Raw genomic sequence first — 27,718 nt, forward strand, 5'->3', positions numbered from 1 at the left:
TTCTATTTAAAATACGCGAAAAAAATTAATTCTTTAGAAAATTAAATTCAAAATAAAAATATCTAAATGATAACACTGAAATTAGCCGTCAGCTGTTGATTTTAAAATAATAAAAAAATGCTTCTAAAAATTTTCACTTGTAATTTTTATTAATTTTCACATGTGAAACTTTTTAATAATATTTTTTTTTTCAATAATGTAATTGCTGTAAAATTCTAAAAAAATTTTTAATATCTGTCAACTTCAGTAACATTTCTAAATGTCATTGTTGTAATAATAATAATAATAATACTAACAAGTAAAATACAAAAATTCGCACCTCGATAAAAAAAATACAAAAAAAAAAAAAGAGTATAGATTTTCATAGAAAAAAGAACTGTGATATTATTACGCAGTTGCCAATGGCAACAGTTTATAGGGAACTACTTTCGGAAGTCTCTCGAAAGTGGTCGAGGCTGGCGGGATTGCCGGCTTTATCCAAAATATAATTTATTACTACGTGTTTTATAATTGAATTAATAAATAACTTAAAGTTTTGATTTATCTGTTTCTACGTATGATTAGGAATAAATATTATTTAAGATTTAATGATGACAAACAAATAAAATACTGATAAAATTGTTATTTGTTTAGTCGTCCATCAATGTGCCATTGATTACGCGTAATACATTTTAGTGCATTATAAAAAGAAATAAAGCGAATCCGTTGTTTGGGGAATTAATCGCCATAAATAATGTAAGTACTCCGTAATAAACTTTATTATAAGTCAATAAATTTTTTTTAATAATTTTTTATTTAGATGAAATTTTTTTGTAATTACGTAAAATGCAGCCATTTTTTAATTTTTAATGCTTCTGCAATCATTAATCAATGCTGTGACCCGTACTTAATATTAGAATTATTGAATTATTACTCACATATTTATATTATGATAATGTATACATTAGATAAGTTTTTTTTAATTAATATCAAAAATTTTTTTAAGCTAATTTTCATTTTTTTTTTTTTTTTTTTTTTTCCATTAGGCTTCATCGAGATCGAAATTTAGGTAGAGGCCGTGGCAATGGAAGTAATAGAAAAGAACGTGGTGGCTATGATAATAATAATTATGGCAATAATCGGTTTGCGGGTCGTGGAGGCAATACCAGTGGAGGAGTCAGAGGTAAAACACCTGGGAGTGCCTTAAAAAAATTAAACTGGGACATATTGTCATTAGAACCAGTGAAGAAAGATTTTTATGTTGAACATTCATCTGTATCAAGAAGGTATTGAATTTTTTTCCTTCTAAAGTTTAATTTTTATAATTTTCTTTGTCATAAATTAATTAAATTTTTATATTTATAGATCACCTGATGAAATTAATAAATTTCGTCAGACTGCTGAGATAACTGTAAAAGGAAACAACGTTCCTAATCCAATCCAGTATTTCCAGGAAGGAAATTTTCCTCCCTACATCATGGAAGGAATAAGAAAACAAGGATTTTCACAACCAACAGCTATTCAGTCTCAAGGATGGCCTATTGCTCTCAGTGGTCGAGATCTTGTAGCAATTGCTCAAACGGGTTCAGGAAAAACTTTAGGAGTAAGAGACAATTAAGGGGAAACACCACTGTGACGATCGAAAAAAAGAGGTGATTTTCGGGAATTTTTTTGACAGGGAAAATAAAGGAATTTGGGTATCGGATTTTTTTTATTTTATTAAGGGTACATTAAAGATTATTACCCTAAATTTTTATTAAAAATTATTTAATTACTACAAAATTATTAACAATCTCGTAGAGCACTAAAAAAAATTTCCCTCTCCATAGCTGGTTCGATAACTCGAAAACGGATCATCTAAAAATAAAAACCCAAATTGTTTTTTAATCAGTAAGGATGTAGTTATCGTCGCACGTACGAAATTAAAAAAATTTTTATTTTAAAGATTTTTTTAGCAGAGTCAGAACAAAAAAAAAAAAATAGTAAAAATAGTGAGAAAATTTTCAATCAGTCGCCACTTTTTTTAAAATGAAAATTTTCAAAATTCCGTTCGTGCGACGATAACTACATCTTTACTGATTAAAAAGCATTTTGGATTTTTATTTTCAGATGATCCATATTTGAGTTATCGGACCGAGCATGGAGGGAGAATTTTTTCTAATGCTCTTCGAGATTGTTAATAACTTTGTAGTAATTAAATAATTTTTAACAAAAGTTTAGGGTAATAATTTTTAATGAATTCTTAAGAAAATAAAAAAAATCCGATCGCTAAATTCCTTGATTTTCCCTGTCAAAAAAATTCTCAAAAACCACCTCTTTTTTTCGATCGTCACGGTGGTGTTCCCCCTTAATATTATTTGTCTGAGAATATATTTATATTTTTTATTGAAATTAAAACTAATTTTTAAATATATTGTTTATAGTATATTTTGCCTGCAATCGTCCACATAATTCATCAACCACCGTTGAGTCCTGGAGATGGGCCGATAGCTTTAATTCTTGCACCGACTAGGGAATTGGCTCAGCAAATTCAAGAAGTAGCTAATTATTTTTGTGAATCAGCATCAGTAAGAAACACATGCATATTTGGGGGAGCTCCAAAAGGACCTCAAGTAAGTGATCTTGAGCGAGGAGTAGAAATATGCATCGCTACACCTGGAAGATTAATTGATTTCCTTGAACGTGAAACAATAAATTTACGACGATGCACTTATTTAGTACTTGATGAGGCAGACAGAATGTTAGACATGGGATTTGAACCCCAAATACGTAAAATAATTGAACAAATTCGACCTGACCGTCAGATTCTTATGTGGTCTGCAACGTGGCCAAAGGAAGTCCGTACTTTAGCTGAAGATTTCTTGACTGATTATACACAATTAAATATTGGATCATTGACTTTGTCTGCTAATCATAATATTATTCAGATAATTGATGTGTGTCAGGAGTTTGAAAAAGATATTAAATTACAGCGACTGTTGCAAGAAATTGGTACTGAGAAAGAAAATAAAACAATTATTTTTGTTGAAACTAAACGTAAAGTTGATGACATTACAAGAAATATAAGAAGAGATGGCTGGATAGCTCTGAGTATTCACGGAGATAAAAATCAACATGAGAGAGATCATGTTTTACAAGAGTTCCGTAGTGGACGGGCACCAATTCTCGTAGCAACTGATGTAGCAGCTCGTGGTTTAGGTGAATATTTATTAAATTATATTTATATTTAAAATAAAAATTATCAAATTGATATCGCGTTCCAGATGCCATAAAGGCGTGTACCGGCAAAAGGTCCCGGTGAAAAGCCATAAAGGCGTATAAAAAAAATTTTTCGGGAATCGACGTAGTTTTGTTCGAAATGTGGAGAAATGCTAAAAAAAAATTGTATACGCCCTTATGGTTCCCGGGACCCACCTCAGATGCCATAAGGGTGTATAATAAAAATTCTGTTTTTTTTTTTGTTTGAAGAAAAATTTTTTTTTGCATATCTACACGTTTCATATAAAAATACGTCAGTTCCAAAAAAAAAAATTTTTCTTCAAACTAAAAAATTTTTTGGACTTAAAAAAAAAACAGAATTTTTATTTTACGCCTTTGTGGTTCCTGGGTGCCATGTAAGGGGGTATAATTTTTAAACGCCATTACGGCATCTGTAACGCAATATCTTTTCTTAGAACATTATTGATAGAAAAGAATGAAAAGAATTCTTTCGTTTGCTAAGTTAAAACAATTCAAAATTTAGTATGAAAAAAAAGTATGTATAATTTTCTCAAGAAAATAATCACTAGTATGTGCTAAAGAATTTTCTGAAGTATGAATAATAAATAAATTGCCTTTAATATTACTGTAATGACATCATCTTTTCTACTGAGAATTGAAATATCAGTTGATAATCTTGCTTTTAATTTTTAGAAATATTTTTAACTCTACTTTATGAAATGAATAAGTTCTATTTAATGTAATTTAAGTATACTTTAAATAAAATTATTAATTTAAAATTAAATAAGACACAAATGAATTTTCAGATGTTGACGACGTGAAGTATGTTATAAATTTTGATTATCCATCATCATCAGAAGATTACATACATCGTATTGGACGTACTGGTCGCCGACGTCAAATTGGAACAGCATATGCATTTTTCACTACACACAATATGAAGCACGCTGAAGATTTGATTGCAGTATTACGAGAAGCTGGACAAAATATAAACCCACGTCTCAGTGAGATGGCAGAGCTCGCTAAATCCGCGCAGCATGTAGGCAAAGGTAATCATTTTAAAAACTTTAAACAATTGTATTATATGTATTTATGTTTCTATAATCAATAAATTTATACAAGGTGCAAAAAAATACGGTGCTCAAATTCCAAGGATTAATGAACGAGTTGACAACAGGCGTCCTGGCAATTATGAAAACAATGGAAAAGGCCGAGGGAATGCTATTAATAACAACAATAATTACCGAGGTGGGACGTCTTATCAATCTGCTATTAATGCTTATTCAGGATCGAATTATAATCAACCTACGAAACAATCATTTGATCAAAATTATTCTTATGGTTATACTGCACAAAGAAGTTACGTACAAAATGATTCTACATACCATAACAGTGATAACGGATACAATTGCAATTACTCTGCACCAAATTCTTATTAAAGAAAAAAATAGATAATGATAGTGATTGTGCACTTATTTATTATGATAACATTTATTTCCGTTAATCACAATCTTTGTGTAATATTAAGAAAAAAAAAAACAACACTTTAAATATCATTAATATTTTCATTTAAATATTACTCAATCATATTCTACAAATAGTATTAATTATAGATGTTATTATTTGAAAAGTTTGCATATCTTAAATGCAAAGCATTTAGATAAACTTTCTTTTCATTTATTTTTTGTTTGGCTAATTCATAATACAGTATGATTATATCTACATTTATAAGTAATATGACTAATAATTTAATTTAAAAAAATAAGATTCTTATTAATGTGTGATTTAATTCATAATGAATTCCAAGTTTCTGTGATCTGTGACTGACTTAGTCTTAGATTTAAACTGTTGAATATAATAAAGAACTTGCAATTAATAAAAAAATAAATTTTTTATTTTACAATAGTATTAAATTACAAATTTAAAATTACCGCTAAAAGTCATGCGCTTACTACTTGTCCATTTAGTTTCCTACTTTCATTTTTATTGATCCATAAGCCCAAATTGGAGTTAGAAAAATAATATATTACTCTTGTAATTTAAAATCTTTATAAAATAATAAAAAAAAATTAATTTTTATTAACGATAAGCAAAAATTTTTTTAAGTTGATTAATTATTATTTTTATTTTATGTTAAGTGAAGTAAATAATTTTGGGACTATTTTATACATTATTCGTCCGCCATTGATGTTTCACAACAGTATACAGAACTTAATTGCAGTGAGGTGACGCGTTCGTACTAATTATTACGAAATAATATTAATTTTTAGAGGAAATTAACTCTCAAAACATTAATAAATTTCAATTTGTTCAGTCATCTAATCATGTAAGTATCAGACATAATAAAAATATTTTTATGTTAAGGTTTTAATAAAAATACACTGTCTAAATATATTTTTTTTTTTTGTGTTTAGAACTTAAAAATAATTAGATATATATTTTTTAATAAAAAAAAAATGAATGAATTGGCAGGGCTTTTCGTGATCGTGATCGGAACGATAGGCGAGGAAATGGAGGACGAGGTGGATCTGGAGGTGGCGGTCGTTTTGGAGGCAATAGAGATGGTGGATCTCGTTATGGAAATAATGGAGGCAATCGTGACAGTGGTGGATTTGGTGGAGGTAATTCATTTAAAAACCGTCAACCAGGTGAAAGATTACGAAAACCAAGATGGGATTTAGACAGTCTCCAGCCATTCCGTAAAGATTTATATCAACCAAATTCAAGTGTCGTCGCCCGTTCATCCCGTGCTGTTGAAGCTTACCGATCCAACAGAGAAATAACAGTAAAAGGTTTAACAGTACCAGGACCTAATATTTATTTTGAAGATGGTGGGTTCCCTGATTACATTTTAACTGAGTTACGTAGACAAGGTTTTGATCAACCAACAGCCATTCAAGCACAAGGTTGGCCGATTGTACTGTCTGGCCGTGACATGGTTGGAATAGCACAAACTGGTTCAGGAAAAACTTTGGCGTATATTTTACCAGCAATTGTCCACATAAATCATCAACCGCGTTTAAACAGAGGAGATGGACCTATCGCTCTTGTATTAGCGCCAACGAGAGAACTTGCACAACAAATTCAACAAGTTGCTGCTGATTTTGGTGTTTCATCACAAGTTAGAAATACATGTATATTTGGTGGAGCACCTAAAGGACCTCAAGCACGTGACCTTGAGCGGGGCGTTGAAATTTGTATTGCAACACCAGGACGTTTAATAGATTTCTTAGAACGTGGTACGACTAACTTACGACGATGCACTTATTTAGTACTTGATGAAGCAGATAGAATGTTAGATATGGGATTCGAGCCTCAAATAAGAAAAATTGTTGAACAAATACGACCTGATAGACAAACACTGATGTGGTCAGCGACCTGGCCGAAAGAAGTTAGAAATTTAGCCGAAGAATTTTTATCTAATTATATTCAAATTAATGTTGGTTCACTGACATTGTCAGCTAATCACAATATTCTTCAGATAGTTGATGTGTGTGAGGAGTACGAGAAAGAAAGTAAACTTATGAAATTATTAGAAGAAATTTCAAATGAACCAGAAAATAAAACTATAATATTTGTTGAAACTAAGAGAAAAGTTGATGATATTACTCGGGCTATTAATAGATACGGATGGCAAGCGATTGGCATTCATGGTGATAAAAGCCAACAAGAAAGAGATTATGTTCTTAATCGTAAGTATTAATTTAAATATTTTATTAATTAAAAAAATTTTTAATTGATATTGAATTTCGATTATTCACAGAATTTCGCAGTACTCGATCGGCAATTTTAGTAGCTACAGATGTTGCAGCACGTGGGTTAGGTAAGAATATATTGACAAGCGATTAAATAAGATGTAAGGGTCAGGCTGCGATGGTTATTACCGCGTTAATTAATTAACAGTCAATATCTTATAAATGTGGCCACGGATAACGGCATATGCCAGACTGATTGACGCTGCTGCTCTATTACGCTTCTTAAATAGCCGACGGTGTAAACAGTAGTTTAGGAAACCTAAATTATTTATATAGCTAGATTGAAGAAAAATTTATTTAGAAATTTTCAGGTAAAATAAAAATAAAAAATAAAAAGAGTGTAAGGTAAGATTTTAGTCAGGGTTTTAGACTTTTTTTATTTTGTTAATTAAGAAGGAGACAAGTCTTGTCAGTCTGGTAATAACATGCTGTTCTATGTGTTTTCAGAGGCACATGCGACGGAGTTTTATCAATGATAAGAACTCTGGAAGAGCTTGCTTTGGAATAAATAATTGAACGGGGTGTGACTGCTGGTTGCTGTCCCCTCGCAACAAGCTAACATTACGCTGTGCCTCGGTATCAACCGTGCCACTTGTTGAAATACCACACTCTCGCTCTGTACCTGCGACGGTCCAAAGTATGGAAGTTAATGTTAGGGCATCTAGTCAAGACGAACACTTATGGATTACATCAATTATAGTTGTTTTAATTTAAGTTGAAAAACAGCATCAACCAACTGCCTTCTGAAAGTCAGAAAAATGATCATGAAACCTATTGGCGACAATTGACTAAAAATAATCAACTTTTTTTTTTTTTTTTTTTTTTTTAGCAACGATATAATCACTAATTTATTCAAAAAATCGTCCATACAATTCATGACATTGTTTTAAAATTTATTATATATACAATAAATATTGATAAATACTTGTTTTTTATACTTCAACTACAACGTATCAATGAGTTATTGGAAAGAAACTGAGAATCAGGTAAAATCCAACAAAGATCCATACTTTGGTGCGGGAGAGACGGGTGTGAATTTGTTAATGCATTAATCTAGAGCTCGCTAATCTCTCATGCGAGACTTGACAACCATCTGAGCTCTGATTCCTCTACATTTCCAAACAAATGTATTTACATTCCAGCCTTTAAAATCAACAGGTAATTTAAATGTGGTTGCTCTTTGTGGTCGATTCACTTTCGCTGATTGTTTATTATGTACATAGAATTTTATTTAATCTATTTATTTATTTATTTATTTATTATAAAAACAAATAACTATTCTTTTAAAATTTTACTATCTACTCTATAGAATTCTATTTTCATAGTTTACAAATTCACACTACTCATAATGCTTTTGAAAAAATTTGCTTTGTGACATTGATTGCACCACAAGAGACACTATTTTTTAATAATTATGTATTTGATGAAATTATTTTATCCAACTAGACGTTGAGGATGTCAAGTTTGTGATAAATCTTGATTATCCATCGAATTCTGAAGACTATGTTCATCGCATTGGACGAACTGGACGTTCAAGGCGAACCGGAACAGCGTATGCTTTCTTCACTCCTAATAATGCGCATAAAGCCAACGATTTGATTCAAGTTTTAGAAGAAGCTAAACAAGTTGTTAATCCAAAACTATATGAACTTGCAAGAAATCCAAATGCTTTCAAAAGTAATAAATTATTCAGCTATAAAAATTTATTTTTTTTTCATTTACCTATTTGAATATTATAATTTTTTTTTTTAATATTTTAGGAGGAAGATTTTCGGGAAGAAATGGAGGTGGATCACGTGGTGGTAATGCGCGTGGTGGTGGTTCTCGAGGTGGCCGAGATTCCGGTGATAGAGGTAGATTTGATCGTAATATTAGAGGTGATCGTGATAATAGTGGAGCCGGTAGAAATAAATGGGGTGGAAGTAATTTAGGTTAATAATTTTTGAATTTTTTACTCTTTTTAACAAATTATCTTAATTGTAAAATTAAAAGTACTAAATGATTTTTTTTTTTTAAGGTGGTATGGGCGAAAATAGTTATAACAGCAAACCTTTTTCGTCAAGTAACTACGGAGGAGGTAATTCAAATAGCAACAGCTATAATCAAAATGGTAACTCGTACGGAAATAGTAATTCTTACAACCAACGAAATGGTTATTGATAAGATAGAACTTAATAAATTGTCGAGAGAAAAAAGAAGAATATTTAATTATCCAACAAATAATATCAGCAATCATCTATTAATTAATAATGGCAGTCAATATAAAAAAAAGTACATAGAATATTTTTTATTTAGAATAATAATATTAATAATAACAAAAAACTGGTTGCTTGATTTATTAATTTAAAATGATTATTCTATTTGAGGAAAAATAAAAAAACTGCAAGCAAAAAAAAAAGTTGAAATGTAACTTTTTTTAATGACATTCACTTCATGTATTTATAAATGCACACACGTTTTTGTATTTATTGCTAGCAACGTCATCACGGCTAGAATAGAATTTGATTGTTAAAAATCGATTAAATTAAATTAGTTTATTTTTAAAATAAGTAAATAAGTATAAGCAAATATGTATCAGTAAAATAAATAATAAATTAGAATTATTACTTTGAAAAATTTAATTGCAAAGTTGATTGATTAGCATTTTTATATTGATAAGAATTAAAAGAAATGTGGTAGTCATCACTAATCGAATGTGAAAATAATTGGAAGAAGGAATATGCTACTTTTCATTGGGTCTACCGTTATCAGCAATCATCCGACATGGTCAGAGTCGCGTACCACTCGTCATATCTTTTAAAATGAAATAAAACATTCATTTTACGTACAAAAAAAAAATATAATTTAATAACATATGTTTTGACTCAATTATATATTTTTTTAAAAGTCTAGACGTTAGAATAATTGACTTTATTATCTATTTAAACCAGATTTAAAAATCAAATAAAAATAAAAACAAAGCCTTGAGCTAAATTCACCTTGGATTTCCTTTTAAATTACAGCGTCAAGTCGATGAAAAATTTTATTGGCTCAAAATAAATTAAATATAATATAATTTACAGCTGTACAGTAGAATGAAAAAAAAATTCCCAAACCACTTTGCTTATTAGCGATTAAAAAAAAAAAAAAAAAAAAAAAAACCAAGTTCAGGAAAAATTTTATTTATCAGTACAATAACTTATTAGTTAGTCGTATGTTAAACGATATGATTTAACACGATTTCCCACTTTTAAAATATGTAAAATTGCTGTTTAACGACGTCATATGCGTAGAAATAGATGATGTTAATGCGCAGTACACCGACTAAGTGGCAGCACTCGTATTCATTTCAGTTCGTCTCTAATCCTCGGTGTGTTTTCATTTCGCGGTAACTAGTTAATTCTATACTTGATTTATATTCTGTTTAATTGATTTTAAATTTATTCATAGTTTTATTATTTTAAAACATCAACTCTGTATACTTATGAATAATTAATTTTATTTAATAATATACATATTTTTATACAAAATGAGTGAAAAGCGCAAAGAAGTTCGTGTGTGGTGTGATGGATGGTAAGCATTATCATATCAATAGTATTTCCTCAAAGTAATATTCATTTTAATAAAAAATAGATTATTTTTATAATAAAAAAACATTTCGTACTTTTATTAGAGAAAATTATAATAAATTTATTTTGCGCTGCATGGATATAAGACCCTTAAATCCACGCGGTGTAGATCTTTCAGAATTTTTTTTTACCTGAAAATCGAGTTGTCTTTCGAATATCATATTATTTTAAAGTGAATTTATGACCTTAAAGTTAGCTGTCACTTGACAATTTTTTAATTTTCTTAAACAAAAAAATTTGTTCTAAAAAATTATTTAAAAAAAATTGCATTTTTAATTTATTAAAATTCCTACAAGTCCATTTTTATAATAATTATTTTTTACTATAATTTATTTGTTAAAGAAAATTAACAGGCAGCTAAATTTAATGTCATAGTGAATTTACTGCTTGTCATTTCATTATTTTAATTTAAATAAATAATTTATTTTGATAATTAATTAATTATAATAACAATTATTGAGTTATCATTTAAATAACAATGAATAATTAAATTTTATTTACAGTTATGACATGGTACATTTTGGACATGCCAATTCTTTAAGGCAAGCCAAAGCTCTTGGTGATTATTTGGTGGTCGGAGTACACACTGATGAAGAAATAACAAAACACAAAGGACCGCCGGTTTTTACACAAGAGGAAAGGTATATAATATTTTAATCAATAATTAAAATATATTTATCGAAACTATCTCTAATAATAATTATCATAATGAGTAATGATAATTATAAAATTAAGAATGTTATAGGTCAAAGTTTAATACTATTAAATGAATATTATAAGCTTTGACAGGAAGTCCTGGATCCTTGACCTTTACAGCACTAATTTAACTAATTATTAATGTGAGACTGGGTATAATCCATTTCAACTGTTGTTGATTTTTAAATCAATAATAGTACTAAGCGTATGCATTATTAATGATTAAGTATTTGAACAACTTATATTACATTTATGACTATTGTGTAGTAACAATCGATAAATGAGTCACTAATTTGTAATTCGATAGGTTTCATGATACAAAACTTGATAGCAATATTGTATACTTACTTACATACCACAAATAGATGTAAAATTTAATGTTATATCCGATTTAATTATTCATGTTCTCTATGTCAAGAATGCCAGATAACTATCCATAGATAATAATACCGGAAAAAAAATGCTTGACAATTTTTTATTTTTAATTTATGACAATTGGTGTAATTTAATGCTAAATTGTATAGTGTAAAAAACAAAATAATTACTAAGTACTAGTTTTTGTGTTTTCTGGGCTAATAATAATTTCCTATGTTTCTGATTACACACTTTGCAATAGTAATATTGATAAGTCACGAGTAATTTTAAAGTCAATATGCGTGTAAAAAATGTCAACGATAAAATTGTTCAGCTAAATGCAAATATAGTGTTTCAAGTGACACAAAATTTTATTGTTGAATGTTTTTAAGATAATTATTTTTGTTCTTATTAATTATTATTATTATTGTTATTATTATTATTATGTAATGCAGGTACAAAATGGTGCGAGGTATTAAATGGGTAGATGAAGTTGTTGAAGGTGCTCCCTACGTCACAACACTCGAAACATTAGATAAATATAATTGCGATTTCTGTGTTCATGGCGATGACATTACAATGACAGCTGACGGAGTTGACACATATCATCTTGTTAAAGCTGCTGGCCGATATAGGTAATCATTATTACTATTATATTTTTTATTTTATTCATAAATAATTATTAAGTTTTTATTTATATATTTTTATTGCTTATCAGGGAAGTTCAAAGGACGGCTGGAGTTTCTACGACAGATTTAGTAGGACGGATGCTGTTAATGACTCGACAACATTTCAAACAAGGTGACAGTGAGTACAGCGTAGATAGAGAACCAAGTGAAAGTATGGGTCAAGATAAATCTGCTCGTAGTCCTTGGACAGGGTGCTCTCAATTTTTACCTACAACTCAAAAAATAATTCAATTCAGCGATGGAAAAAGTCCGCAACCTGGTGATAAAATAGTTTATGTCGCTGGGGCATTTGATCTGTTCCACGTTGGGCATTTAGATTTTCTGGAGGTAGCTAAACGAGAAGGAGATTATTTAATTGTTGGTTTACACACTGATCCCGCTGTTAATCGTTATAAATGCGGTAATCACCCTATCATGAATCTTCATGAACGAGTTCTCAGTGTATTAGCATGCAAGGTAAAAAATTATTCAACCACCACATTCTATATAACTATAGCTATTTACGTAACGATAACGTTTTTTGTTTATCTTTCAGTATGTCAATGAAGTTGTTATTGGTGCGCCCTATGAAGTGACGAAAGATTTGATGGAGCACTTTAATGTATCCATTGTATGCCATGGTCAAACACCAATTATGCCATGTGAAGGTGGCACTGATCCTTATATTGAACCCAAAAGGCAAAATAAATTTAAATTACTGAATAGTAAAAATGATATGACAACAGAAAAAATCATTGAAAGAATTATTTTACACAGGTAGGATTTTTTAAATTAAATTTATGTATTTATCATCATATATATAAGAGATGCAAGAAAGATTAATTGATTACGTATGAATTTGTTTTTAATTTAAAAAAAATTGTATCATTTAGCTCTTGCATCTCTGATTGACGCTGATACTACGGAAGTATAGATTCTTGATTTATTTTAAGGTATTATATATTATTAAATATATTTTATTCAATCACTTATTTATTTATTCATTTACGTTTACTTCCGTGATTCAGCAGTAGATTTAAATCAAAATTTGTTTTATCCAAGCAATTTGTATGCATCTATTTTTTTTTCCTTTACGTACTCTTAGGTCAGAGGAGCTTTATTCAATTATAACGTGCTTGAACAAAAGATAATTACATTTTTATGTTTTGTAATCCGTTATTGCTCAATTTCTAATAAAATATCCTTTATTGTTATTAATAGCTATCTATAATTTTTTGTTTATTGAATATTTTATTTTTATTATTATTTTTCTTATGTCGTGACTATATTTACATACACTACATTTTTTTTTTCGATGAGGTAAAAAAATTTTACTAATAACTATTCAAATATTAATCGTAAATCGCTATCGAAAATATAATTACATTATTTTTAAAATGACAATTATAAACGATAGTTTTTATGTTACAACAAACTTGATGGCATTGACAATGAATACTTTAACTATATTTTACCTCAAAACTGATAAGTGAGAAAATTATTTGTTTAGTTATTAGTTTCATTACCTTTAAAAAAAAAAAAAAAAAAAAAAAAAAAAAAAAAAACATACATACATAAAAAATTAGTCTTATTTATTAATTATTTTATTATTTTAATGTAGTCAATAGTGATGTTAAACCTCTAGTTTAAATTACAGATTGGAATTCGAGGATAGAAATTTAAAAAAGGAGAAAAAAGAAATTGCTGCTTACGAAGCCTTCGTTAAATCACAAAATAAGGAAATATCTGAATAAAATAAAATAAAAAAAAAAATATTTTTTTCTAAACTAAACTTTAATTCAATCATAAATTAATTCCAATGAAACAATCAATTCAATTAAGTGTAAAAATTAAAGGGTAAAGTTTAAATTTCTATTTATTGCCTTTTATTTAAAAAAAAAAAAAAAAAAAATAACAATAAACAAAATATTAAATCATCGTGTGTGATTTTCCCAAACTCACTCTTTTAAAGTAGCCTAAGATAAGGCTTTAAAAACTTGAAAAGACTTTAGATTATTGAAAATGTATTATTTTTAATCATAATTAAATAATTAAATGAATTTTAAGTTAAATTGTTTGATAGATAAACAGTTTTTAAAATGAAATTATCACAATATAGTTTGTGCGCCGTACGTGTCAGAGTAACTCACTTACTAATAGTATGCAATGTGACAGAAACAAAATAAACCAAAAACATGTGAAGGCCAATCAATGTTAATTAATGTTTTATTTTTATAATTTTAAGAACACTCAGTATACATATTGTTTAAATTTAATTTTTATTTAATAAATATCATATCAGTCAGATAAAAACTACATGTTATTATACTAATTATTTATTTATCAATTTTTTTTAATAACCTTGACAATTTTCAATGTATATATTACTTTATAATGATAACTTAAAATTAAATCAATTAATTATTAATAAGGAAAAAAAATATTTATGAAAATTGTCACTGATATTAAAAACACATTGTTATTTATCTAAATATATAAATAATATAATATAATTAATTATATATTTGTGTTATATACAAAGTAATAATTTACCCAAAACCAGTCAGTCCTTTTAATAACTCCCCCCACCCATTTCCACTAAAAATAATACAGTTATAAATAATACGTAATATTCAATGAGCAAAAAAAAAAACGTCACAATTTCGTTTTTTCAGGTCACGCTATAGCTTTACACATTTCTTATGAAAAATAACTATATGCTTTTTAAATAAAATAAATTACTGATAAAAAATGATTATAGATTATGACTAATGATATGTGAAATAATAATTAATGATCCACATGATACATTATTAATGACAAAAAAAATCCTAATAAAAATTGTTATTTATTGCATGGTCGTGCGACCAGTGTAACCTGGTGCGGGTTCACAGTATTTTCTTGAACGCTCCCTGATTAGTTCATCGATGGATTTATTTTGAGGCACACTTGTAGTTATGTTGTGTAATCGTGATATTAGATAACACATGATAAACGCTGAAAACATAAGTAATACACCAAGGCCAGTAGCTACGTAGAGAAAATTCCCACAATTTCCTTCTAAGCCCAATGCAGCTTTGTCATAAAGATCTAAAAAAAAAAATATTTTTTAAAAATCAATTATTAGAATTAAATTAATCTTAAAAAATAAATTGATTAGTAATTACCACTAGGCATCATAACAGTATACTCAATGTTTTCTTTAATTTTAGTAAATTGTGTTGAGTCATTATAATTTTGAATTAACCGTTCTACTTTCGGTTCATTACTTCCATTTCCGGACATTTCTTCAACAAATCCATCTGCTCTACGTTTTCGTTTCCCGTGACCAGACGGTTCAAATAGATCCAAACAAAAATCCTATAAATTATTATTATTTCATCAATTAACTGTAATTTTTAAAGTTAATTTTATCATACACTGAGAGAAAAAATTTTTTTTGAAAAAAATAAATATAGTCGTGAGAAGAAATTAATTAAAAAAAAATTTTTTTTGCTTTGAAAAAAAGCTATTTTGTATGAAAATTTCCAAGTTGTCTATTTAAAATTCTTTTTCAAATCAAATGAAATTTTTTTCAACAAGAAAGTTACTGTGAGAAAATTTTTTATTTCTTCAGCTAAGAAATAAAATTGTTTAAAAATTTTCAACAAATTAATTTCCTGTCACAGCTATGTTTATTTTTTCGAAAAAAATTTTTTCTCTCAAAGTAGACTCAATAAAATAATAAATACTGACTGGTTGACAATCATGAGGCTCCATACAGGCTTTTATCTGAGAGTGAATCCATAAAGTTGACCTTTCGCGCATAGAGCTCAAGAGAAAAGCCTCAAAGTCAAGGAACACTTCATTTTTTCTGTCGCGATACCTTGACGGCTGATGAGGGATTATTGATGCAAAATCACGATTTCTGCAACCGTCTTTAACAAGAACAACACTTCCTTGTGCATGTGGGTTATCTGGATCAGGGCTTACTGTCACTTCTATTAATTTAATGTATCCCCAAGCACTTTCAGCACTTATACGAGCACGTAATTGGAGTTTCGTGCCGATTGGAACAGCTTGATCTACCGTTTCTGCGCCTATTGAACTTTCTGAAGAGTTTCCAATTGCTTCACGATAAAGAGCTACTTCGTACTCTAATCGTCCTGGTGTTTCTTCAACAATACCTGATACACGCGCACCATGAGGACTGTAAGTATAATTATTTCTTCAATAAATTTATTTTTTATTATTTCAAGATAATTTAATTGAATAAATATTCAGATTTTAATTTATTTATTGAACAAACTTACAATGTTCCAGCAAAACCGGCAGCTTTGTGCCTCAAAAGTGTTGGTTCAGGTGGTCTGCACATTAGAATCAACTCTTGATCTGCCAGCATGACAACTCCAGGAAAAGCCGGAAACCATATTCTCAGGTGAATGAAACCCTTTAAAATAAAATTTTTAAGTGTGAAAAAATAAAATGGTTGTGTAATATTTTTTTACATTTAAAAAAATTTAATTTTTTAAATAATTACGTAACTATAATTATCATAATTATACATTATTTTAATTTGTACAATTAAAAAGACTTCACGGAAACAAGAGCACTTGGAAAATTAGTTTTGCACTTTAGAACGTGGTGCTTTTGATGAAAATATATAATTAGTAGTTTAAATAATAATTTTTTAACAAAACTATGAAAAAATTATGATTTTTTCAAACAAGTTTGTTGGATATAATTATCACTTGTTGAATTAATTCATATAATATAAAAACTATTGTTTAGAATTAAAAATTTTTACGGATGTTTATCTGAAACGCTGAAATATTTTTTCCAAATTTTATTTTTTGCATCTTTTTAAAAAATCATAATTTTTTTAAAAATATCTCTATTTAAAAATTAAAAATACTGAATGATCCTGAACAATGAAAACTTTCAATGACTTTACTATTTTTAGTAATTAAATACTGACAAAGATTTATAAGTTGTCAGATGGGTGCTATATTCAATTTCATATAAGGGCGATCCTTAAATTATGTCACATAAATTTCAGGACTTTTTAACCCTTTCCCCTTGATGTGAAGTAACAAATTTTTCAATCTTATGCATGTATTTAAAAATAATCAAAAAGAAACAGTTATTTTCATTTTTGTTATATTTATTAAATAATCTTTCATAAAATCAACATGAACTCAAATATCTTAGATAACAGCGAAAACACACGACTAGCTAAGAACAATGAACGATTAATTATGTTAATTAAAGATTCTAAACTTAATTATCATGTGTCCATGGACTTTGGACCCACTTCTTCATATTATAGTTATTAGTTGTTAATGGTAAATCAGGTGCGAGCACTTACACGTGCTGACGATTTAAAGCTACTCAGGCCCTTACTACTCAGAACTCTTGAGAATTTTAGTATCTCACTTGCATTACAATTTTGCTTTACACAGAAAGAAAAATTTCTTGACTGGAAAACAAAATTCTTGGCTTAAGATAATTTTCGGGTGCCTGAGGAAGACCAAATTTGTGTTGGCCGAAGTAAAAATTTTTCTTGAAATTCTATTCTTGATGAAAGTAATTTTTTCTTAATTCAAATTATCATAAATATTTGATACAATAAATTTTTACAACTATTTCAGTTGAGAAAAAAATTTTATCACCTTGAGAAAATTTTTCTCTTGAATATTTAATACTTATTTTATATTATTTTAGTGTGTAATTATACATATTGAATGAAAAATAATTATTCAATATTATTTGATCTTCCCATTTGACATGTTAATCAATGAAAATATTAATGAAAATTTACTTCTATCAAGATTTTAATTTTTTGAAGCAACAGGAAAATTTTCTCAAAACAAGAAGATTTTCTTGACTTAAATAAATTTTCTTGGATCAAGATACGTATTTCTTGAAGCAAAAGAATTAATTTTGTAGGAATAAGTGAAATTTCTTGTGTAAAAAAAAAATTTTATTTTGCTTAAGAAAATAATTGGGAAGAAAAATATTTCTTAGCTCAAGTGAACTTTTTTTTCTGCGTAGAAGTTAGATATTGTTGCGTGAGAGATAATCTCATAACGAGAGTCCAAAAGTACTGATAAATATCGATTAAGTTTGTAAAGATTAGAAGTTTTTTATTCCCATAGAAGTTTCGCGTTTGAATATTTTAAGTTTTAACATGTGACGTCACAAAGCTTTTGAACCCCCCTGCCCTTTGTCACACAATGTCACATTTCAGTTATATCCTCCCTCCCCTTCAAGGTATGACGTAATTTATGGATGACCCCTGATAGGACATTTGAAATTTCATGTCATGTAACCACCGCTTACCACAAAAGTATTCTATTAAAATATCATGTTAAGAATGTCGTACGGAAGAAAAATTGATAAATATTTTCAATTATTTTTGCGAGTAATCATAATTTATCGAAAAAATTTTTTATGTAAAAAAATTGATAAAAATAAATAAAAGACCATTCGGCAGCTGAAATGGAAGTAGATTTCAGAATGAATAAAAAAAAAAGTATTAGGATTGTTTACAAAAAAAAACTCTAAAATCTTCTAAGAATAAAACCACTGTAACAGGAAATTTCATAATTGGCATAGCGGAATATGACTTAATTTCAAGACTACACACATAATAGGGTACTTAAATTGAAGCTTATTTAAATAGCTTCCAGTTAAAATTTACAGAGATTCAATACGTTATCCCATTCAAAAGTTATTCAAGTTAGAAAGTGGAGAAATGTGAATTTTTGAAAATTTCAAAATTCTGTCGTTTCCAAACTATTTAACCGATTAAGCTCATCTTCGAACTTGACCTTGGTATTGATCGATAAATGAAGGATGTTAAGTTTAGAAAGGATCGGTTAGAAATTTTAAATGCTATCATCGGGACAAGCCGCGTTCTATCGTATATATATATATATATATATATATATATACTAGGGTGTGCCAAAATGTAACTTTCGTGAGAAACCTTTTAAAATTAAAATTTTGAGTTTCGCTTTTAACAGCAGCTGTGTTTAGGCATTTTCTGAGATATTTCGGGGTGAGAGGATTTATTTGATTTTCATAGAATTTTCAACGGGAGATTCAATTGGACACTTTCGACCAAATTTTGAATTTTCAGCGGAAGTGCCCAAACTAAGCTCCTGTTAAAAAATTCTATGAAAATCAAATTTATCGTCTCACCTCAAAATATCTCAGGAAATGCCCAAACACATCCCCTGTTAAAAGCGGAACTCAAAATTCCAATTTTAAAAGGTTCTTCACGGAAGTTACATTTTGGCACACTCTAATATACATACATATATAAATTTTTGAACTATATATATTTTCTGAATCAGCTCGACGAGCTGAGTCGAAATAGAGCAAAATTTTTGGAAAGTTCCGTCATGAGGACCAATGCAATAGTTAGATTTCCATGAAATCTACTAAAAATAGCAAAGTCTGAAAATTTTTACAATTTATTCTACTCCGCAGAAAATTGATGATAAATTGAATGTATTTTTAAAATATAAATCAAATTAATTTTTAATTCCCAAGTTTTTGCTCATATTATTTATTAATCAACACAAAATGTTCTAACTAAATATTCACTGGATATTTTTATAAAATATTGTCAAGATGTCTCGTACCAGAAAATATCAATTACTCTACGATCGATCACCTAACTGAACATAAATTTGCTAAATAACAGCTTACATTTCTTTTTAGGATTCCACACCGTGAAAAATCAGTTACTTTCAAAAAATAATTATCTTCTAATGCATCTGCTGGATCAGGCCGTATTTGACATTGAATATCAGTCAGCGGGTCAGCTGCTCGATCATCAGCAAAGAGCGGTGAACCTTTGAACCCAACCGGCCGTCTGATTTTAGCAGTAAGAAGGTCTGTTGGAGATGTTGGTGGACTACATTGGATGTCCGACACTTCATAGTCTTGGGCTAGTGTTACCTATAAACCAATTAATATTTATATTATTATTATTATTGTATTTTACAAATAATAATGTTGCATTTTTTTCAATAGGTTTGCTGGTAATTGTGATAAATTACAATCATCTGTACGCGTGACTAAAAAGGTGTGAGTAAAGCACGTGCCTCGAGAATCTATAATTATCAAGCGTTTAACTTGGAATAATCGCATAGCTGTACTCGCTCAATCTTTTACTGCATAAGCATCAAGCCAAGTCACGCATTCGCACCGTATCTAAATTGATAAAAGTACATTTCATCGTAATAAACAAATTTAACTAAAAATATTAACTGATTATTTTTTGGAAGTGAGATTTACTCTATTTTTAGCTACAAAATATCGGAAAATAAATTATTTCAATTAGTCTTACAGCTTTTAATGTTGACAAAAATTATTTGTAGACCAAAAATTGTTGATACAATGTGTTTAAATAACTCTAGCGATTACTAATTGGTTTTTTCGTATTCAACATGTCAAAACAAACAATTATAAGAAATTTTGAAATTATCAATTGAAAAAAAAAATTTTTTTTTTTTTTTAATTAAAAAGTTGACGTTTAAAAATAAATTTTTTTTCTATTATTCTATCTTTGATAAACTTTAAGAAAAAAAAAATGTGATCATTAAAACAATATATTAAACATGATTTTTATGAGTTGAAATACTGTGGACCCTACTTTCAAATAATTATTTTTTATTTTCATGTCAACTAATTACTATTAAATGCATTATTTGTTAAATATAAAGTTATATTTTTAATACACTATTATAAAATAACATTGAAAAAAATCACAAACCGCTAAAAATCCAAAAACGAGAATTCTCCACATCATTGAAGATGAATATTCACTTAAAAATACAAAAAACTTTTATTGAAAAATTTAAATACAAACTAACGAACGATAATGTTAAATTGAAACATAAAATGATAAATAAATTGACAGAGTAACAACTAGTTGAAAATGATGTAATTTTGATGAAGGTTCCCGATGGACTGAACGTTATGGTGAAGACACTTGTTAAGCCCCCCGCGGACAGTTGGAATAAGTAGTGAAGAAGGGAAGTAAAGAAACAAGGAATCACCAGCCACCAGCCCAACCGTAGAGTACTGTTAATGCATGCCCGGTGCCTCAGCTAACAACCATTCTGCTCGTAAGCATAAGTCCTCTTCTTCTCTTACTTCTTCAGTGTTCACACACAGAAGAAGATATAGTATACATAATAGTATCGCTTCGAACAAGACCCATGACGACTTTAGACTTATACTAATTCTATGTTTCAGCTGGTCGTTTTTTTCTTTTAATGTTACCGTTAATTTTGTAGCATAATTTTACTAATTTTATATGACGATCCAATAACCAAATTCTAAGTAAGACATTAGTGACCGAGTAGAGTTATAATTTTGCTGTAACTGATAAATAAATTTTAATTAACATAAGTAGCTCTGTAAGTATGCAATATGTAATTTCATTTTGATATTTATTAATGAGTGTAAATCTAGTATATTTAATTTTGAAGTATTTGAGTATTGCGGGTAAAGTACTAAAAAAAACTCCGCGGTATTCCGGTCTGAGGGGCGGAAGAATCACCGACTCGCGAAACGCTACGCGATTTAAGATATGTATAAGAGGCGAATGAGTTAAGTGGTTACTGACATCACCAAGTTACAATTGTAGGTCAATGTCGTTATATTCTTTCGCATATAACTGATTTTTGGGATTAAAAAAAAAAAAAAAAAAAAAAAAAAACAGGTTTTTCCGCATCGCTAAATTAGCACCGATAAATTTTATTTAAAACCGGTACTTTACCATTAACTCACTTATAAATAGTCACTCCTCGCACATTTACTTTAAAATAATTATTCCAAATACTGATTTTAAAATCCTGATTTTTCATTAACATTTTTAAAAAAAGTTAGAATATAAAATGCTTTTTTTTTTTTTTATTATTTTCAAAGACAATTGTCACTTACATACTCGGCAAAGAATGTTTTAAATCATTTCACGCATTTCAACGACATTTTCCATTAGTCGAAGATTATTCCGTTATATTACTACTCGCAATGTTTCAAAGACTCTGCATCAAATTATTAAATACAATTTGTTACTAACTTTAATGTTGTCGATTTTAATATCTTCAATAAATTTTATGAAAAGTAGAAAATCATTTTTTACTCTCAGCAGCTGGAAAATTATTTCGAGTAGGAGAGATCAGGGCATACAGTAATTATTTTTTATCACTTGTGAGAGTTGCATCTTTAAAAAAAAAAAAAATGCAATGTTATGTAAAAAAAAAAAAAGTTTTTTTTTTGAGAAGAAAAAAAAATTGTTTCTATTTCTTCTTTAACATTATAAGCGGGCTATTTTATCCCTAATTCTCTGTAAAGCTTTTAGGTTTTTAATAAATTGTAACACAATTTTCAGTAGATTTCATAGAAATCTAACTATTGCATTGGTTCTCATGTCAGAATTTTCAAAAAATTTTTGTATATTCTTACTCAGCTCGTCAATCTGAGTCAGAAAATGTATATGGTTCAAAAGTTTATACATATACGATATAACTGGCCTTGTCTCTTCTCTAACTCTCTCAATTTTTAACGGATCTTCATTAAACTTAGCGTCCATATTCTACGGATAATTACCGAGGTTAAGTTCAAGGATGAGCTGAATCGGTCGGTTATTTTAGAAATACGAGCTGGTTCAAAATTTCAAAAAATTTGGAAAAATTCAACTTTTTTTTTTGGTTTTCCTTACAATAACTTTTCATATTTTTGTAAATTGCATCTTGAAGCTTATTTAATAACCTTCAATTTCCATGCTAATTTATTTCCCTCAATCAAGTAAATCACGAATAAGAGCAGATTAAACATTTCAAAAATCGCGAAAAAATTCAACTTTTTTTGGTTTTTCTTGCAATAACTTTTGAATGTGATAACTTCGTTTTTTTCGTAAATTGCATCTTCCTTAATCAATTGTGTCAGAAATGACAGCAAATTAAAATTACTAGGCATTTAGTAATAAATTATGAAATCTACTTCCATTTCGGCTGCCGAATGGCCTTTTTTTTTTATGGCACTATTTATTTTTGATAAAAATTAAAATGTAGGTCAAGTTAATGAAAACTTAGCATGATGCTTCTGTTTTGATATTTATAAATGTATAATTTTCGAAATTATAGGTATTTTAATGATTATTGAACCTAAAACAATGACTTGTTATTTAATTTAACAGTTTTGTTATTCAATTTATTTCTTTTTCCGTAAAAGTTTAAGAATAAAATTATAATTTGACTATCGACGCGTCACCACCTGGTCATGGAATGTGATTTTGACTAGTAACGATTTACTGTTATTTTTCTATACGTTTTAATGTAAGAAATCAAGGGAGCGTTTCGGTGTTCACCTTTTTATTATTTTATGTTTCTATAAGTGTAATTAAATTAAATATTTATTATATGTATTTTATATTCATAGATAATAATATTGCAGTAGATTGGAATTTACGCATTCACAGTCGGGTGACTTGGAGGTGCATTCAAGGTATTCTCCCTAGTGACTTTTTCAAGCTATTAGAGTACGAGTGAGAGATAAGATTGACGATATAATTACCCGTTAGAGTTGGCGCGTGCTGATCAACGTCTATATCCGCGTATGTCACGGGCCATAGCGGATGTTAATCGCATCTTCTTCACTATTAGGTGTTTTTCTCATCATTATGATTCTACAGTTTATTTTATTGATGTTATAATATATCATTGCAAATTATAATATTCTTAAAGTATCTATCAATTTATTTAATATTTTTTTCTCTTTAGTCTATTATTTATCCCTGCAATTTAACTGTACTTTGTATCTAAATTATTATATTTTATTTCTATAATCACTCTGTGATATTAAGCACTAGCTTTCCAGACACTTGATACTTTTTATTTCATTTAAATTTACAATGTGATTTTTCTACTGTAAACGAACATGAGACGAGATCTGTCACGTCGTATATTGTTACCATAATTATATATTAAATTTAATTATATTATATTGTGCAAAGGTGGTAATTTGAAAATTAGTGATAAGTTATTTTAAGGCTTTTACTAACCTTATTATTATTATTATCATTATTTTAAACCGTAAAAATCGTATTATTATTTTTAGAAAATTTTTTTAAATTAAAAAAAAAATTTTAAATAAAAAAAGAATTTTTTTAATTTTAAAAAATTATTATTTTTAAAAAATTAAAAAAACAAAGATATTTATTTATAATTAATTTGATCATACAAATAAATTTTTTATTTGACTATTTCATTGTAAGAATAATTTATTTTATAATTAAAAAACAAATAATGAAAATGTATTGATACAATATTTCAATGTTACAATTTTAATCAATCATTAAATTAATTAATCTTTATTATAAGAATTATAGTAAAATTAAAATAAAAACGAAAATCGCTTTAAATAGTAAAATCAAATAATTGTACCATGGAATAAAAATAAATATAAATATTATTTATTTTTATTTTAATGCCACATAGCTATGATAATAATTTAAATAAATTCGATAAAAATTCAATCTATTTGAAATTTTTGATTTTCCATAAGAAATTTTAGTAACAACATTCTAATGATAATAAGGATGATAAAATGATACAGTATTGAGAATTAATTATTTGCAAGTGGGGTTAAACGTATTTTTGGCCATATCTAAATGAAAAATTAACATCTCTTAATTTTTTTTTCATTTTGCTTGTTTTTACGGCGGATTTATGGTGGTTTATGCTTTACGCTCAAAATATGTCAGGAAATGCCCAAACACAACTCCTATTAAAAGCGGAACCCAAAATTCCAATTTTGAGAGGTCCATCATCGAAGTTACATTTTGGAACACCCTAATATTAATATTAACCAATCAAGTAATACTTAAAAAATAAAAATAAAATTTTAATAATAATAAGAATGTAATTATTATTAATACAGTTGTTTTATTCTTAAATATAGAGCACGAAATTATTTTTGCAACGAGCTTATGAGCGTATTAATCTACCTGCAACTAAAACCGGCAGGATTCATTATTCGTACGGCAGTATAAGTAGACAGTTGATGATTCATAAATAATCCGCTTCCAAGTGCAGATTAACTCATTTATCACGGACGATTTATACCAACAGGATTTTTGAAGTATTAACCTTTTATCTCGATGATCCACTATACAAAATATGACCTCAATCGCATAAGAAGTGGAACCAAACCGTTTTCATTTATGATAGTAAACAAACCATATTTTACATTATCATTAATATGACATTTCATATTTATGTACTAACATTTAAGTCATGTTGATTTAATTTTTTTTTGTTATCGATTTACGCTCTTAATAACCACATCAATTTTTCACTGTTGGTAATTATTAAAAAATAACTTAAGCTATGAAAAAAAATCATTAGATAAAATTATTTATAATTATAATTAAAAATTTGCACTGTTATTTCTTTATAAATTATAAATATTTATAAAATAAAATACGTTTGTACTATTATGTTAAGAATAATCTACTTTTTTTGAGTGTGAGGAATGAACAGCTCAGATATTTACATTCTCATCAATGATGAGCGCGAATCGTTAATATATTACAATACTATAAACAAAAGGAGAACTTCCTTACTTGTTTACGGTTTGAAGGCCGTTGAGCTTCGTCTGATTATTTTCTATCCTTCGCAAGACAACTCTTGAACGGCTACAATGTTGCATTTCTGCGCGCTTATGTGCTCATTTAGTAAACAGCCAGATATATTATGGAGATTGTAATTTTTACCTCATTATTGAAAACTAGAGATGTAACATATTTTATTAGCTAATTAAAAAAAAAAACGGCATTATGACAAATGGCTTTACAGCCTGTCTAATCAGACTTAACATTGGAAGATCGTCATCAATATATTTATTCTTAACTGTATATCGTACACGAAAAAAATTAAATAATAGCAGTTACTATCTAGATATGGTAAAAAATTTTACAATGAAAATTATTGAATTTTTGATCAATTTTTTTATAGAATTCAATAATATTAATTACTATCGTTGATAGTAAATATTATCATCCTGATAGTACATATAACCATCCTAATAGTGACTGTTATCATCCTCATTGTAACTGTTACTAAAAAAAATGGTAACTGCTATCACAAAAAAATAACACTAACCATATTTGCATTGAAAAATGTTTTAATCATCCTAAATGATTGGAGCCACAAATTTAGTATGATAATCCTTATCATTTAATTTTCTCCGTGTAGATACATAATTAAGAAATGACCTTGTATCTTGTGAACTATTGACATTTTTTAAGATATAAGCTCATCTCGATACTACACTCATCAAAACCTTTCATTTGATTAGCCACATCATTTTTTCATATATTTATATATATTATACATATGTATATATGAAAAATATATCAAAATGCATGTGGGTACTCAAATGAAAGCTCTTGATGAGTGTAACATCAGGATGAGCTTATATCTTTAAAAACGTCAATAGTTAAGAAAGTTCTGTGCAATTTAACAAAAGTAATTATTTAATAAAGCAAAATTTTATTTATTTATAGTTCACAAGTCACGGCAGTTAAATAGTGACTGCAAGGTTGCTAATTATCTATTATTAAGAAAAAAATTTTAGGAATTTTTGAATAATTGTATTGAATACCTTCTACTATCATTACAAAAATATACAGAAAAAAGGAAATAGGAATAATTACAATATAGATTTAAAAAAAAAGCCCATCATATTAAAAATGATAAAAATTAAAATGCCATCTGTAATTTTTAATTATTATATATTAATAACAAATTTATTAAAATTTAAACAGTAAATTTTTAAGTTTGAAAATGTAAATCAAGCATAATAAAATGTAAATTTTGTTATTGACTTTTAATAACAAAAATTTTCTTTCTTTAAAAATCATTAACTTTTTTTAGAAACTTTAAAAATTATCATTTGCCAAAAATACGTAAATTAAAATGCCGAATAATACAATTTGTTAATTCATATATAATTAAATTTACAGTGTGATCAATCGATTATAAATTAGAATTGAGAAAAAGTCGGAGTACTTATCATTCAAATTTTACCTAGAAAATTATACTAGAATAAATTGTTATCAATTGTGTAATTTCCAGTTTTTAAAAACATACATTGTTTTTTATAAAATAAAATTGTCTTTAAATAAAAAAAATTAAAACATTGTTTGCAAAATTATGTGAGATTTTTAATGAGTCTAATCAACAATAGCTTTTCTTAAATAATTTATTGAGTAAGAAATAATTAATTGGCATTCCAATTAATGAAATGATCTAACAGCCAGGTCGATAAACTATAGAAGTGTAATGACTAATGACGTTAAAGAAACAAAATAAGATGTAAAGCAGACGCGATCTATTCATTAACAAGGAATAGCTTCTGTAGTAAAGTGAAAAGA

The 27,718-nt window shown here is 27.7% G+C and overlaps 5 protein-coding genes across 12 annotated transcripts; 4 read left to right on the forward strand and 1 right to left on the reverse strand.

Moving 5' to 3' along the window:
• The first annotated feature begins 420 nt into the window (after positions 1–420).
• LOC141526932 (uncharacterized) lies at positions 421–4,754 on the forward strand. Its single transcript, XM_074242091.1, has 6 exons — positions 421–735; positions 1,026–1,265; positions 1,345–1,582; positions 2,403–3,177; positions 4,005–4,247; positions 4,321–4,754. Coding segments are annotated over exons 1-6 (1,815 nt in total). The 5' UTR covers positions 421–733; the 3' UTR covers positions 4,638–4,754.
• A 482-nt stretch (positions 4,755–5,236) lies between these two features.
• Positions 5,237–9,556, forward strand: LOC141526931 (uncharacterized). The gene is made up of 6 exons (XM_074242090.1): positions 5,237–5,524; positions 5,671–6,890; positions 6,962–7,021; positions 8,400–8,630; positions 8,714–8,884; positions 8,971–9,556. Coding segments are annotated over exons 1-6 (1,827 nt in total). The 5' UTR covers positions 5,237–5,522; the 3' UTR covers positions 9,114–9,556.
• Positions 9,557–10,282: 726 nt separating this feature from the next.
• Pect (phosphoethanolamine cytidylyltransferase) lies at positions 10,283–14,595 on the forward strand. Of its 3 annotated transcripts, XM_074242340.1 has the most exons (7): positions 10,284–10,505; positions 11,065–11,202; positions 12,067–12,246; positions 12,330–12,756; positions 12,836–13,056; positions 13,173–13,232; positions 13,937–14,595. In XM_074242340.1, exons 1-6 carry the CDS (start codon positions 10,462–10,464, stop codon positions 13,189–13,191), a joined length of 1,029 nt encoding a protein of 342 aa, XP_074098441.1. In that variant the 5' UTR covers positions 10,284–10,461; the 3' UTR covers positions 13,192–13,232; positions 13,937–14,595. The 3 variants fall into 3 exon arrangements, with proteins under 3 accessions (XP_074098440.1, XP_074098441.1, XP_074098439.1); XM_074242339.1 differs by lacking the exons at positions 13,173–13,232; positions 13,937–14,595 and adding an exon at positions 13,385–13,510 and having other exon boundaries at positions 10,283–10,505; XM_074242338.1 differs by lacking the exon at positions 13,173–13,232.
• Positions 14,185–20,336, reverse strand: LOC141527615 (uncharacterized). Its single transcript, XM_074243183.1, has 6 exons — positions 20,331–20,336; positions 19,978–20,229; positions 16,572–16,708; positions 16,015–16,468; positions 15,447–15,639; positions 14,185–15,369 (listed from the first exon to the last, which is right to left on the reverse strand). Exons 1-6 carry the CDS (start codon positions 20,334–20,336, stop codon positions 15,128–15,130), a joined length of 1,284 nt encoding a protein of 427 aa, XP_074099284.1. The 3' UTR covers positions 14,185–15,127.
• On the forward strand, positions 20,031–26,629 carry LOC141527075 (uncharacterized). Of its 6 annotated transcripts, none has more exons than XM_074242343.1 (7): positions 20,031–20,163; positions 20,305–20,498; positions 21,232–21,401; positions 23,722–23,787; positions 23,864–23,945; positions 25,046–25,157; positions 25,243–26,629. In XM_074242343.1, exons 3-7 carry the CDS (start codon positions 21,368–21,370, stop codon positions 25,357–25,359), a joined length of 411 nt encoding a protein of 136 aa, XP_074098444.1. In that variant the 5' UTR covers positions 20,031–20,163; positions 20,305–20,498; positions 21,232–21,367; the 3' UTR covers positions 25,360–26,629. The 6 variants fall into 6 exon arrangements, with proteins under 6 accessions (XP_074098444.1, XP_074098446.1, XP_074098443.1 ...); XM_074242345.1 differs by having other exon boundaries at positions 20,305–20,356; XM_074242342.1 differs by having other exon boundaries at positions 20,079–20,218.
• Positions 26,630–27,718: the final 1,089 nt, after the last annotated feature.

The sequence above is a fragment of the Cotesia typhae genome, unplaced genomic scaffold (genome assembly GCF_013202065.1).
Source record: "Cotesia typhae breed Kobodo isofemale line unplaced genomic scaffold, CoteBio_Ctyphae contig_4, whole genome shotgun sequence".
Lineage (NCBI taxonomy): Eukaryota > Metazoa > Arthropoda > Insecta > Hymenoptera > Braconidae > Cotesia > Cotesia typhae.